Source organism: Sparus aurata, chromosome 11 (assembly GCF_900880675.1).
Source record: "Sparus aurata chromosome 11, fSpaAur1.1, whole genome shotgun sequence".
In the NCBI taxonomy this organism is placed as follows: domain Eukaryota; kingdom Metazoa; phylum Chordata; class Actinopteri; order Spariformes; family Sparidae; genus Sparus; species Sparus aurata.
Genome location: NC_044197.1, coordinates 11,648,606 through 11,662,505, shown reverse-complemented (window position 1 = coordinate 11,662,505; position 13,900 = coordinate 11,648,606). Strand labels below are relative to the sequence as shown.

The 13,900-nt window shown below is 43.5% G+C and overlaps 1 protein-coding gene across 10 annotated transcripts in view; it reads right to left on the bottom strand.

Moving 5' to 3' along the window:
• The window catches only part of unc13a (unc-13 homolog A (C. elegans)), a 50,918-nt gene that overhangs the window by 15,261 nt on the left and 21,757 nt on the right, over positions 1-13,900 (bottom strand). For 7 of the 10 annotated variants that reach the window (XM_030432571.1, XM_030432575.1, XM_030432577.1 and 4 more), the window contains 19 exons: positions 13,043-13,270; positions 12,647-12,788; positions 12,121-12,290; positions 11,869-11,984; positions 10,315-10,478; positions 10,068-10,221; positions 9,762-9,830; positions 9,268-9,357; positions 8,927-9,061; positions 7,137-7,270; positions 6,885-6,970; positions 5,970-6,096; positions 5,766-5,862; positions 4,824-4,967; positions 4,652-4,729; positions 4,361-4,438; positions 4,104-4,192; positions 3,879-4,025; positions 2,489-2,612 (listed from right to left, as the gene is read on the bottom strand). In XM_030432571.1, coding sequence (XP_030288431.1) covers positions 2,489-2,612; positions 3,879-4,025; positions 4,104-4,192; positions 4,361-4,438; positions 4,652-4,729; positions 4,824-4,967; positions 5,766-5,862; positions 5,970-6,096; positions 6,885-6,970; positions 7,137-7,270; positions 8,927-9,061; positions 9,268-9,357; positions 9,762-9,830; positions 10,068-10,221; positions 10,315-10,478; positions 11,869-11,984; positions 12,121-12,290; positions 12,647-12,788; positions 13,043-13,270 — 2,372 coding nt within the window. Of the gene's footprint in view, positions 1-776; positions 783-2,488; positions 2,613-3,878; positions 4,026-4,103; positions 4,193-4,360; positions 4,439-4,651; positions 4,730-4,823; positions 4,968-5,765; positions 5,863-5,969; positions 6,097-6,884; positions 6,971-7,136; positions 7,271-8,926; positions 9,062-9,267; positions 9,358-9,761; positions 9,831-10,067; positions 10,222-10,314; positions 10,479-11,868; positions 11,985-12,120; positions 12,291-12,646; positions 12,789-13,042; positions 13,271-13,900 lie in introns of all 10 variants that reach the window. The other 3 variants (XM_030432570.1, XM_030432573.1, XM_030432576.1) reach the window with 1 other exon arrangement.

The following is a 13,900-nucleotide window of genomic DNA, read 5'->3' as shown; positions in this document are numbered from 1 at the left end:
AGAAAAGCCACGAGGACCGGTGACAATGATAATACCAGCATTTAAAATCATCATAGTAATAACAGAACATGAAATCAAACCAGGACAGACCAACATGACAGGTCTGCAGAGACATACAGTACGGTACGGTGTTGTACAGTATACTGAGAGAGGACTGCAGTGTTGAAATAGACCGGATGCAAGCAACAAACCCACAGTTGGGCGGTGGGAAGGATGGGGGCAGGACACATTTCAAACAGGTGGGAACAGGTGGGAACAGTTGGGGGGGGGCTGAGGTTAAGAAGGAGGGAGAGGGGGTGGGGTGGGGCAGGACACCAGATACCAAGCCACCGAGAGATCAGAGTCACCCCACCAGAATCTCAGTAAAAAGGACACAATGCATGAGAAGAAAACAAGGCAACACCAGGCGCAAGAGAGGAGCACCACTTCCTGTTTGAGGAGAGTGTTCAGGAAGAAGAGACAGCGGAAGAAGGGGGGGGGGCATTGATTGGTGGAGATTGTTGAGGGGGGTGGGGGGAGGGGGAAGTGGGACCTATCAGAACCAGTCAGGAATGCACCATGCTTCTGTCTTCTCAAAAAGAGAGACAGCGTTAGAGAAGAGAAGGAAGAGAGTGAACGGAGAACAGAGAGATGGGACAGTTCTGAGAGGCGAGGCTGTGAGAGGGGAGAGGGTGCGATGTGGGGTAAAAAACAGGGGTAGATCGCAGCCACATATAGCAGAGAACCAACCACCGTGGACAGACAGACAGACACACACGCAGGAGTGCTGTACTTACAATCATCTGTGGAGGGAGAGCGGTGGGAGCGGGATGTAATAGTAATCACAACAACAACAACCAGAGAGAAGGGTCAGTCAAGCTGCAAAGAGCCCCACATCAATTAAAAAAAAACAAAAAAACAAAAGTTTTGGCCCCAGGGCTGTAAAGGAGGGGGGACCGAGTGATACCTGCCTAAAGCCTGAACTGACTACAGGGACAGAGGGAGCCAGGAAATTCACTGTAATCTAAAATCTTTAGGAGAATATATCAAATACTTGTTTTAGCAACTTTAAAGGTGCAATATGATGGAAGTTTAGTCAGCAGAATGTAAAGAAATAATAGTATGAATATTTGCATATTTGCCAATTAGGCTATGTAAGAATTTTAAAAACAGAATCATCAGCAGAATGTGAAGAAAAAATAGTTTTTACATTATATCAAAGACGTCTTTATGCTATGTTGCAGACACCTACTGCTGTTAGCGTTCTGACCAGCCAGCCCCAGCACGCCCTTTCTTGAATACCACCCAGCACTCACCGCTAGATGCAAGGCTAACTAACTATCTAGCTTACAGTTAGCAGAAGTTAGCAGTTACTCTGTTGAACTACCGCCCCCTATTCTTTTGGAACATGAATTTTGACAGTTGGCCAATTCTAACATACTGCACCCTTAAATGGACAAAAGAATTCTATATAACAGGTGATAATGTGGCATTTGCACACATCCAGAGCTCGCTTTCTTCTCCTCATTTTATTCCTCTTTCTTTTTTCTTATTGGATAAACTCAGTTGGACAGGGGGCTAGCAGCTGCATATCTATGGCTCAACCAGTAGAGTTGATACTGGCGAGCGCCGCACATGTTAACCAGAGATCACCGTCTTAACAGTGATATGAGGCTCTTTAGTTAATAACCAAACACAAATAAGAACACATATATCCAAAACAAAAGAAAACAAGAGGCTGCTTTCCAAAATGTATGATTCGTTTGTTTTTGGAAGTGGGCCAGATCCTCTGGGCAAAAATTAATGTTCTGCCACTCTGTTGTGAGTTACTCATAAATCAGGAATCTCTCCAAATACATTTTTGGCTGACATACTGGAGAGCAGCCATGAGCTGGTGTTAGAATGATATGGTGCACTCCTTTTTTCCTCCAGTTTTTTTCCCCCCGTTTTAATTGTCTGGGTGAATGAAGGCACTGGGGGCGATGTTAAATATATTCTGTGTAGGGGTTAAAGAAGTGGATAGGACGACATGTAGATGTGATGCAGAAGCAGTTTGAGCTTTTGTTTATAAAAAAAAGGGCCATCTTGAATCGCAACACGCACAAAATGTCTGCCTTTGTGTTCCCTTTCCTCATTCTCCACCTCCTCCTTCTCCTTTTTCCTTTTGATGCTGCCTTAGCAGTTGAAGGTGTGTGTGCTTTTGTGCCTGTGTGGGTGCATGTGTGTTACATGTTTTGCACATTGTTGTTCTGCTGTCTACCTTATGGGCAACAACACATTGAATAGTCGTGTCTCTTTGTCACACAATCCCGCTTAAATAAGCCCGAACAGATTCTGCTGATGTGTGTGTTTGTATGAATGTGTGCACATGTCTGTTTATGCACACTAATAATCAATCCTTGCATGTACAGTAGGCACAGCGGGTGCCAAAATAACATGTGTGGCTTTGCATTGTTATTGTGCAAGTTTGTGTGGTTGTACGTGCTTTTGCAGGACGGGGTGCTCTCACCGTTTGGTCCGTGAGCGGCGGCAGAACGATGGTCTTCTCCATGGTGTTCATCACCAGCTTCCAAAGCTCCTTCAACACACGCTTCAGCACAGTCTTCTCACAGATCTTAGCAAACAACGTCAGGCTGGCAGAGGGGATTAGAGACAGAAGGAAGACAGGAAATGAGGGGAAGATGAAAAATACGCAACAGAAGGAGGCAAATGCTGTTTTTTTCCCCCTGAAGAACGGATGAGAAAGAGAAGAGGAGTCTGAACCCAGAAAGAGGTCGCCGCTTGAAGTCATCGTGGAAGGCTTTTCTTCTGTTAAGTCTCAATGAGGAGTTTGAATGTTGAGTAGTAAATAATAGTTTGAAACAATCTGTACAGGCTGTGGAATTAAGCTGCTCTAAAGCAGGGACAATACAAACCAGGGTTCCCACACTTTCTTAAACATTGAATTCAAGGACTTTTCAAGAACAATTCCCCGAAATTCAAGGACCAAACAAAGCATAGTTTGAGAAACCAAACAACGTTAAGGGTGCAATATGTAAGAATTAACCACTTGTCACAATCAACACAAATAGGGGGCGGCATGTGACTACAGCAACTAGCTGCTGCTAACTACAGCTGCCGTGAGCTCGTTAGCTCAGTTAGCTCAGTTAGCTGTTCCACTAGCAAACATGAGTGGAAGCTTGGAGCGCCAGGGAAGTGCTCCCTAGCACGGGAGCTTAACTGGGACGGGATGGGCTAGCTGGTTAGCATGTTAATATTTCATTTTATCATGATAGTCCTGCCACGCTGAACACAGTCGTCATGGCGTCAAAACTATTGTGTCTTCACATTCTGTTGATAATCTTGAATGTTTTCAGCTAAACTTTTTACATATTGCACCTTTCATTGCTCTAACAACACAGAGAATTTTTCAAATGAGAATTGGCAGGCTATACAAAAACTCAAAGAGAACAGCAATGATGGCAGAAAACTGCAGGAGACACACATGCAGACAGCAACACATGCCAATTTACTAATGTCATAAAATAAATCTATAAAAATATCCACATAAAAATACAACTTACAACCAAAACATACAAATTCAAGCACTTTCAGTAAACCACGTCTATCTATGTCAGTTTTCAAAAACTGGCTCCCCTCAAATTCACAAACCTTTAAGGATTGCAAGGACCATGTCTGTCCACAACCCCTGTCTGTGGACTGCTGGTCTAACTCCAGACCACAATCCTAACCTCACATACATCACATTGATTTAAACTATGATAGCCCGACTATCCAACATACCCTTGATTCACAAAAACAGACCATAAGCCTGTCTTAGTAAAGTGAAATAATAAAAGGCGCTCAAAGAAGCTGAACTCTCCCTTTCAGACTCCACTAAAAATGGCAGACTGCCTCACTTGCTGTCCAGGAACTCCATGATGGGCTGCAGGACATTGTCAGCATCCTGGGCCACGCTGCTGGCGTTCCCCACATTTGAGGTTCCCTTCACCTGTGCCAAGATGTCTCCCATCTGCTTCACGTTCTCCTCTATGTGAGGCTGGAAACTGGAGAGAACAGTAGAAGACGTGTTTAGTCAATCAGTCTAAATATACATCCCATTGATGTCGGAGTGTGTTTTCTACCTGACGGAGAAGACTCTGCTGAGATCATCCATGACGTTGTTGAGCTTGACCTGCAGGTCTTTGAGGATGTCGCTGGCCTCCACACACAGCTAACGCACGCACATGGTAAAACACAAAGCTGACTGTTACGCACTAATAGATGCCTGTGGAATAAGATTTGCTGAACTAAACACTGTGACCAACAGATGCACACAACTCTAAGCTCGTAGAGGATATCGGCTGGATAGGGATCAAAAAAGACAAAGATATTCACTCACATCTTTTCCACCCATGGCTTCAAACATCTTCTCCAGCTGAACCCTCAGCTGCTGGATGTTGTTGATCAGGATGCAGGGCTAAGCACAGACAAACATGACACAGCGCTCACTAAAAGCATTTACAGTTAGATCAACCTTTTTTGGTGGTGCGGCATCCAAGGAAACCATTCTTACAATAACCATCAAGATTCTATCCTGTTTATGATTACAAACTACAGAAACTAAAACATATTGTTTGTCCTTGGCTGAGCGGACTTCAAGCTCTTCTTCATTCAGTCTTCGACCACTCACCACTTTCTCCATGGACACATAGTTGGCAAAACACTTGGAGATGATATCAGCGTAGGACAGCAGCACATTGCTGATGGTCTGGAGAGGGAAACAAGTTTTTTTGTTACAAGTTTTTATACTGAGATTATAATGTTTATAATTTGACTGAAAGTTGCAAATCCACTACGTCTACCTTAGCAAACCGCTTCATGTAGTGTCCCACGATCTGCGGGTCCGGACACTCTAGCTTCCTGATGATCTCAAAGCTCTGGTTGAGCTGGGAGAACACGTCCACCACCGAGCAGGAGAACAGAGCGTGTTCTGAAGTGACCTGAAACTGTGGGGTGGAAAAAGATGTGTGAGAAGATTAATAACCACAAATGAAATAACAGGGGAAAAGGCGTATGTGATTAAAGATCAGCGGAGGTAGCAGGTGAGAATTCAAGGGATGCCAGCAAGATGTGACCTCTGGGCTCAGAGGAACATATAGACGGACTATTAGACGCTATATTAAACTGGACCTTTGATATCTTCCCCCACGTGTACCGAGCCTCAGACTCCCGAGAGCCAACAAGCTGTATAGCCAGTTACACAGCCAGCCGGTGACAGGTGGGAGCTCCTGTCTGTCTCCTTATAATTGGCTGCTGGTGAGCACCTGGTCCCTAATTGGCTAGAGGTGAGCGTGTAGGTGCTCCTCCGGGGAGTCTGGGTAATGAGGCGAGGACAGCTTTCCTGCAGTCAGAACTCTGGAATAAGACCATTAACTCACAATAACCTGCTGTCACAGAGTTATCTCCCTCCTTGAGTACATGCAGGTCTCAACCACGCTGGTTTAAACTTCCAAAGAGGCGCTTTATACGACGAAGCACTTTGACGGAGAAAATTCTCTGTCTGCCGGCGTGTCCACGCTTCTATTGTTGCCTTTGAAGAGTGCAGGAGAGGCGGCGGCGGGGGGGGGGGAGTAGTGTGGGAGGCAGAGCGGAAGGGAGGGTGAAACTTTGGCTGATAACTTTGAGTGTGACAGAGGAACTACAAAGGATGGATTACAGTAATTCCGCCCGAACAACAGCAGCGACTCAGCGTTTCCAGAGGAGTGAGGGGGAGATAAGGAGGGAGAAGAGCCGGAAACTTTTACCCCATCTTTTTTGTCTCTCTCCAAGGCGCCGTGCAGAAAGTCCCGAGACACCTCCTCGTTCTCGTCCAGCCACTGAATGACAAATGGCTCAAACCACCTATGGAGAGGCAAAAAAAAATACATACGTATTTATAACAATCTATTCTCTGCTCTCGGTATAAGTCTGATGTTGCATAACAGCCGATGGGGCGGGTTGCTACTCACGCAGGATATTCTGGCACTCGGCTCTTGAAGAAGGGCAGGTCTTTGCAGTACTCGTTGTACAGCCACTTCACCTTGAAGTGCAGGTTCATGTAATCGGCGCTCTTGCACAAGCGGTTTTTCTCATGTTCTGAGAGGAAGAATGAAGCAGAAAAACGCATGACAGCCAAGATCGTTATAAAAAAGAAGACCAATAACACCAATTTTATAAAAGAAATAAAATACTAACAGAACCAGAAAACTGACTCTGACCTATCAGGCTTTGCTTGTTTAAAAAAGTTAGTTTTTCCTTCACACCCACAGGGACATTTAGGATCTGTTTTGCACCCGTCTTTTTTTACTAAATCAGCTGTAAATTATCCATCTGTTATTTTGCTGATTATTTGTGTGGGCTGACACAAAAGCTACCAAACTTGACAATGAGCATCTGTCAGCTACTGTCAGTTTATAGCCTAACTGATAAGGATTGCCATCAAAGGGCGGGTCCATTGTTATTTGTGTTTATGAGGTTGTTCAATCATACTGCAGCCTCCTAGTAGTGTTTTTTTTTTTTCAAAATTTTTGTCAAAGTATCTTTGTTTTAGAGTCAAAGAGCTATTTTTCCAAACCCCAAAAAAACTTTTTTCCCCACATAAGTGCTGTAACCTCTGTAACTACCTTTACTAACAACCAAGTGGGAGTGTCCATTTTGGAAACCAAGAACAGAACGACGATGGACCCGCAATTTCATAAAATATAATCTCCTAAATCACTTGACCATTCTCACATATTACAAAATATGTTTACTACATAGATCCTCTATTTTAAACATTCCCACCAAGTTTCATCCGGATTGATGGAAGTTCAGTTGAATGGCAATAAAAACAACCTAGTTCTCTTTGACAGGGTTCAGTCAGGCTATCACTGACTTGCACTCACCCTCCATTGCATACTTCATATCCTGAGCGAACAGGTTCCACATCACTTCAGCACTGATTTTACCCACGTTGAGCTCCTGGGGAAATCTTGATATGGGAGAGAAGGAGAAAGGCTTACTGCATAGGCACTTCAGATAAAGAAGGTATATGAAACCGAATGAGCAGATGAGAGCCTGAAAGCAAACTTTCAAGACGTACGAAGAGAAAATGTGGAAAAGAGACAGAGTAATAGGAGTAGACAATAGAGACATACTGGTTTAGGCAGGGAGTGTAGGAGTTCTTGTCCTCCTCGATAATGGAGACGATAAGTGTGATGAGTTTGGACCAGAAATCCAGATTCTTGATGCTGGGTCCCTGCTCCTCCGGAGGCACGGCACCCTGCTTGGCCTGAAAAAGCAGTGACACAGCATGAGTCACAGTGGAACTACGCAGACGTCTCTGGGGGAGTTTGGTTTGCTTTTCAGCATATGACGGGAAGATGGCAACAGCTGTCAACCAGCAGAGTCATGCAGGTAATTGTATTATGCTCTGTCACGGAGTTCTTAAAGCCAAGAGATGTCAGCTTTCCTTATGGTTATGATATCATTTTTAGGCTCTATGGCCCACAACAAACCTCTACTTACATTTCGGATCAGATAACAAATGGGTCAAGCTTCAAGTGTAGCCATTTAATTGCGTGTAATTGTATTAATGGTGTTTTTATTGTTGGAGACAGAGAGACTGGGGAAGTCTTCACTGTGTTTTTAATCTAGCAACTCATACATATTCCACACTCGCTGCTTTAAACAGACTCAGAATGTCAACTGTCTGGACAACTTCTTTTGAAATAGCTGAAGATGTGCTGGAAGGAAAAGAAAAGAAAATAAAAAACAACCTAAGCCGAGCACCGCAGGGGTTGAAGAGAGAAGAATGATCTTGCAGAGATTTCAACAAAATATAGCAACGTCCCTGAGGATGAACTGTTTTATTCAAAGGGAAAAAATGCTTATTTGAAATTCACGGGGGAGTTTGAATGGGGATGGCGCTTTAATGAGGACTCAAAGCAAGTTCTAGAAATCCCTGATGAGATCCACTGCGGGAGTGATGGATGGAAGAGCCCGGCCTTCCCTGACTGAGTGGATGATGGGAACTCACCACACTTACAGTAGATGCACAGCACATGAAAGAGCAATAGTGTCACAGCGCATTTTAGACAATGACCAGGAAAACACAGAAATCAAGCAAATCGAATCATTTTGATCTATTTAGCAGTTTATGAAGGAAACTGCTTGCTAAGTTTTGAGTGATAAGTGAGTCAACTGTAACCAAATTACAGCAAAAGGAAAAGAAAAGCACGCCAATCACTGGACACTATCATTAGACATTATCAAGGCATTGTGAGAAACCGGCAACTCCACTAAAAGACATCCGCTAAAGATAGGTTTGTGACCGCAACCAGGTCGTGACACAGGTCAACGGATAAACCCGCCCAACCCAGAGCGTCAGTTCTGCCAGTAACAAGATTCAGAGAGAGAGCATGTCATACTGAAAAGGGTTAACTGCTGTCTCTGTCTCCCTCCTCTGCTCTGTCTTTGTTATGAGCTGTAGGTCTGTGTGTCTGTTCGAGCGAGGGCGGGGCTGAGATACATCCACACAAAGCAGAGAGGCAAACAGCAGAGAGGATGATGCACGTGCTTCGGCTGCATTAACACGAAATCCGGATGGTTGTGCGTGGATGTGGGCGTTATTATCCGTGCTTTTTTAAACAATCACTAAAAACCTTCCAGTTTTCTAATCTGCTGCTTTGTTTTTGCAACTCCTTCACCTCTGCTTGACCACCTCTGCTCCCTCAGTCTCAGCTGGTCTTTATTGAGTCGGGATGATGGCGTGACTTTAAATGGATTGTTTCAAACCGCAACCAACAAATTTCCGTGGTATAACTTAAATTATGGCCAATAAAGCAAACTGAACATTTGGCAAAGACAGACTGATAGAAATTGAGAGAGAGAGAAAGAGACATTGACTCACACCTACGCAGATATTAAACAAATTGCTGCATCTTACCGGGTCTGTCTGATACTCGCGGCTGTACAGCTCGTGACAGTTATTAAAGATGTACTCGTAGGTGGAGTTGAGACAGGCTTTGACACAGTCCTTCACCACCTGACTGGCTCTGGGTGGAGATTGAAGCTCTTGGACCTGAGCACACACACACAGGAGAGAAGCAGTTAAATTAGTCATGTAGACACGGTGTGATTAATCCATCAAATCATGGCACTTCAAAATTGTCTTCATGTTTGTCTTGATTACAGAGACAAACAGAACACGAATGTTCCCTCAAAGTCTATACTAGGTCAATTTAAAACAAATATGTTGAACACCAGATACACCAGAAGGGACAGTACCTTCATTCTGAAAAAGGTGATACTGGTGAGGAGGTCCACTGTGGACTTGAGGTCCTGCAGCCTCTCTGGGCTGCTGGCAGGAAAGTTGTTCTGCAGTCAGACGGAAAAAGAAATAACAGTGAGCCACAAGACATGAGATCACATCCATCCTTGTCCAGTGTGTGTTTGTGTCTGTGGGCTCGATCCAGCACGGCAACACAATTTCCGCTGCAAATTTCCAACACTTGTTACTGTGTGGGTGTGCAGTGTTTCCTGGATGTGTCTGTGCATGTTTCAGAGGGAGCTGTCACTCTCACTAACGCATCCGCCTGCTTTTGTTTGTACTGATTCTGACAAAGAGAAAGATGAGGAGAAATAAAGTGGAGAAAAGCAGTGGAGACAGAGGAGGTGGGCTGATGTTCTAGCATGCAGTTTGTCTATCCAGTAGTTGTCATCTATCACAAACTTTTCAAAGTTTACATGAGTGACAACAGTGAGTTGAAGAGCAGTCTTACTCTGTACATGGACAGGTCAATCCTTAGGGAGTTGTGAAGCTGGTCGAGAAGCTTGACAAAACGCTCTTTCTGCGGAGACAAGGTTACAGATTTTTAGAATAACCAAGCATATAGCAGACACACCACGCTGCTTGTTATGCGACGGCTCAGTCGCAGCCAATGAGCATATTGTTGGAAAATGAAATTACAACAGCAAAAACCAGTGAAAAGCAAGGATACATTTCAGCTTTTTTACTCCGTTTTGAATATAACGGTGGCACCTGCTGCACTTATTGATTCTGCGAGATGCTTTCGGTGGTGACTCACCCCGAAGTTTGAAGCAGCAAAGCGGTCAGAGGCAGAGACGTTGTTGGTCGCCTGGGTGGTGTGAGCGTAGTAGGCATTGATGTTAGCCAGTAGGGTGCTCATCACTGCAGGCACCCCTGGGCACATGTACTTAGATGACAGGCAGGCAAAGTGACTGCAAAAGGGAGACAGACGTGTAAAAAGAGAGGGCCTTTTTATTTCCCAGAATAATGACATTCTGACGTCTGGCTTTCAGGCAGTAACATACGTCATGGCCTGGTAGATGGACTCCACTCCATAACGCATGGCGAACTCATCAACGATCTCCTGGGGAGTCTCCTCAAAGTAGACCTTCCATGCATCATCCCCTTTGGCATCAGGGATCTTCACCACACCATTGTTCTGGATATCTGTCACATAGTGGAAGAGGTTCTACGGGGGACAAAAATAGGAACGAGTTAGAGATGTATAGAAAAAAAGAGAAGAAGAAGACATACAGAAGAAAGGCAAAGAAAGGAAGGAAAAGAGAAAATGGCAATAAATGGCTATAGAAAGCTCTGACATGTATGGGGATATAGTTGGGTGTAGGGAACAGTACGAGTAGCCATTACATGATGAAAAAGAGTGTGTGTCCATGGTCTCCCTTAAACCAGCATGTGCAAAATGTGTTCTTTAATTCTATCATTATACATTTCAGCTGTGATCAAACTTTCTCTATGTTTCATTGTACAAAAACAGAGTTATTACAGCCTATGGTGTGGTTATCTTTAAATGTCTGTTCTACTTGAACAACCATTATGAGGCCAACACAAGGTGCTGTCTGGACTACTCACCCAAAGAGTGTTATGCTGCAATAAAACATTCAAAGGTGGCTTAGCGGTTTATGGCCACTTATGCGCAGCAATAACAGCGGTCATCTGTCTGTCAAGGTTCAGCTAATACGCTCAGTTGAGTAATGGGCCGAGTAATGACTCCATGCGAGGCTGCGATTGGTCGACAATCAATCAGGAGAGTTTTCCCCCACAGAGCCATACTAGAAATGTGTCTGATGTCTGGAAGTGGTTCTTATCTTCTGAGAGCAAAGCAAACTTCACAGAGTATTAACTAAGGTTTAATTTGGAATGGCTCCATTATGGAGCCGAGCATCAGTCAAGTGAATTAACCTGTTTGGCATGGCTCATTGAGATGACTTTGAACAGAGATACACACAGGAGTTAGAAAAAGTCCTATGTACCTAAAGTTATAGTAGCAATGCATTAATCAAAAAGACTTCCATCTTAAATAAATATGTAATTTAAACGCTTAAATGTTGCGCATGTTGTTATGCAGACCAACTGGTTTCCTGAGCTGTAAAGTCTGCTGGCTTAGTTAGTGGTTGTAGTTCGGAAAAAATAGTCCCTAAATGAAACTGCTCATAACAAGGTCTGTAGATTATCTTGAGTTATGATTTCTGGAAAGACTCATTGCTGATGAGTTTTTAAAATGTATTTTTTTCTTTCTCTTCAGCCTGTTTTAGTGTTAATGTTTTTGGTGGGTTGGATTTGTTGAATTGTTTTGTCATTACTTGTTTACTAGTATAAAGAAGTTTTATACAGGTTTTTTTTTTATCATATTCTTAAAAAAACAAAACAAAACCTGTGTAATGGAGGAAAAACTACAATATTTCCTAAGATATTGTAGCAGAGGAAAGGTATTGAATCACACAAAGTGTACCTATGAATCACCAATATATTGGAACAGAACACACATATACACACATACACACACACACACACACACACACACACACACACACACACACACACACACACACTGAGTTTACCTCATGCAAACATGTGTACTGAACGTGATAGGGGGCGACCGTCTCCTCTCCTTTAATCTCTACATTGATGTGCATGCGAATGGCTCCAGACACAGCTGATTTGTCTGTACGCTTGTCTGCAAAGAACAAAAGCCATACAGCAACGATGTTACCCAACTTCGCAGCTGAAAGCATCTAAATCAGAAGAAGTTAGGTCACTCATGTAACTGCAAAAGTGTTGGTAAGTGGTGTGGACTAAATAATTCGACTGACCCAGATTATACCAGACGTCCATCTCTCCGCTCAGAGTGCGGACCTCAATGATAGTCTGACCGAGGAAGTCGTCGGACTCCCGCTTGAACTTCTGCTTCACGCGAGACTTGATGTCGTCGTCCTCGTCCCACACTCGCACCTTGATGCGGTCTGAGGAGTTGTGACATTCGCTGAATGGACAGAACGAGAGTCAGCCACAGGCAGCAAATAAAGTTGATACACAGACAGAGGACCAGATGAATAACTGTCACGACTCATTACTGTAAATATCAAAGAAGGGAGAAGAAATAGGTGCCATTTTAAGGACTTAATGTTTTTATTCTATTTTTTTTTTCAAGCAATTTGGAGATGTCACCTTTAGCTCTGAGAATCTGTGATCACATTTTCTTCTTATATATGAAATTTTGGTGGCCAAACAATACATCAATTAACAGAAAACTATATTGGCTGGTAATGAAAATAATCATTCTGTGCAGCCCTAACTCTTTTCACATATTTTATTTACATTTTTTAGGCCTTGACTCACAAGTTAAACGTCTCTTCCCAGACGGGGTTGAGGTTGCCATAGATGGTCTTGGTCCTCTTTTTGGTCTTTCCCACCTGGACAGTGACATAAGGATCACTGGAACCAGTTTTGTCCTTGGCTTGTAGACCCTGGGCACACAACACTAGGAAGAAGAAAAAAAATGGCAAGCTGGTCAGTGTGCGTGTGTGCGTGTGCATGTGTTTGCAAGCAGACAGATGCCTCTTGAATCACCTGACCTTCTGCTCTACTACCCCACAAACGCCACCTGTGCTCTCTCCATACAAACGCCAGCTTGTCTCTTTTCATAGACACACACACACCTGACACGTGCCGTCTCCTCTGACTTTGACGTCGTTAGAGCATCAAAGTGCTGCACCGGTTTGACTCGACCCTCACCTGTGATGCTGATCTTGGCCGACCACTTAGAGGTGCCGTCGAGCACACTCTGCTTGATCTGCTTCATGTAGGTGACGTGGGTGGCCTTGACGATGGCGAACACTTCCTGGATGAGTTCGAAGATCTCGGGTTTGTTCCTCTCGCGGATCTTCATGCGGTCCTTAAGAACCATGATGATGTTCTGGGTTCGGTCCTCTGCGCCGTGTTTGGAGCTCTTCTCAGCTGCTCCTGGTTGGCATGAAAATTGAGACGAGAAACCCAAGGATTAGATGTGTAAAAGCAAGTGACGTAGTGTTTTTGGTGTACAGAAAAATAAGAAATGAAAATAAATAAAGTTATGCAAGTCAAGAATCATAAACAATAAATTGCAAATTGACCATAAAATCGGAAAAAAAAAATATAAAAAAATATTTAAAAAATTATTTAAAAAATTATGTACAATGTGTAATTTAAAGGCAAGCGCTGCAGACTGTCTAGAGTATTCAGCAGGGAATGGGCAACAGTTTGCTGTATGAACAGTATTTCGTTATTAAATGATAACTAAAACAAAGCAAATGAGCTTTCAATTTAAAATACAGAGGAGAGTAGAAGTGTAGGTGATGAAAACCTTGGCCATATTTCATGAATGAGAGGCGGACATATTTGCAGAGCTATAAAATTGCTGAGTAAAAAGAGCGGTGGATGACAACAAGAGACAAATGGCTTTTAATATCCTCCCAAGAAAACAAAGAAAATAGGAGAGCAGGAGTGAGAGAAGGAGGAGGAGGAGGAGGAGGAGGAGGAGGAAGAGATGGACTGTGCTTGGCAGTGACAAATAGTGATAAGAGATAATAGATAAACTGGATACTTTACAATTAT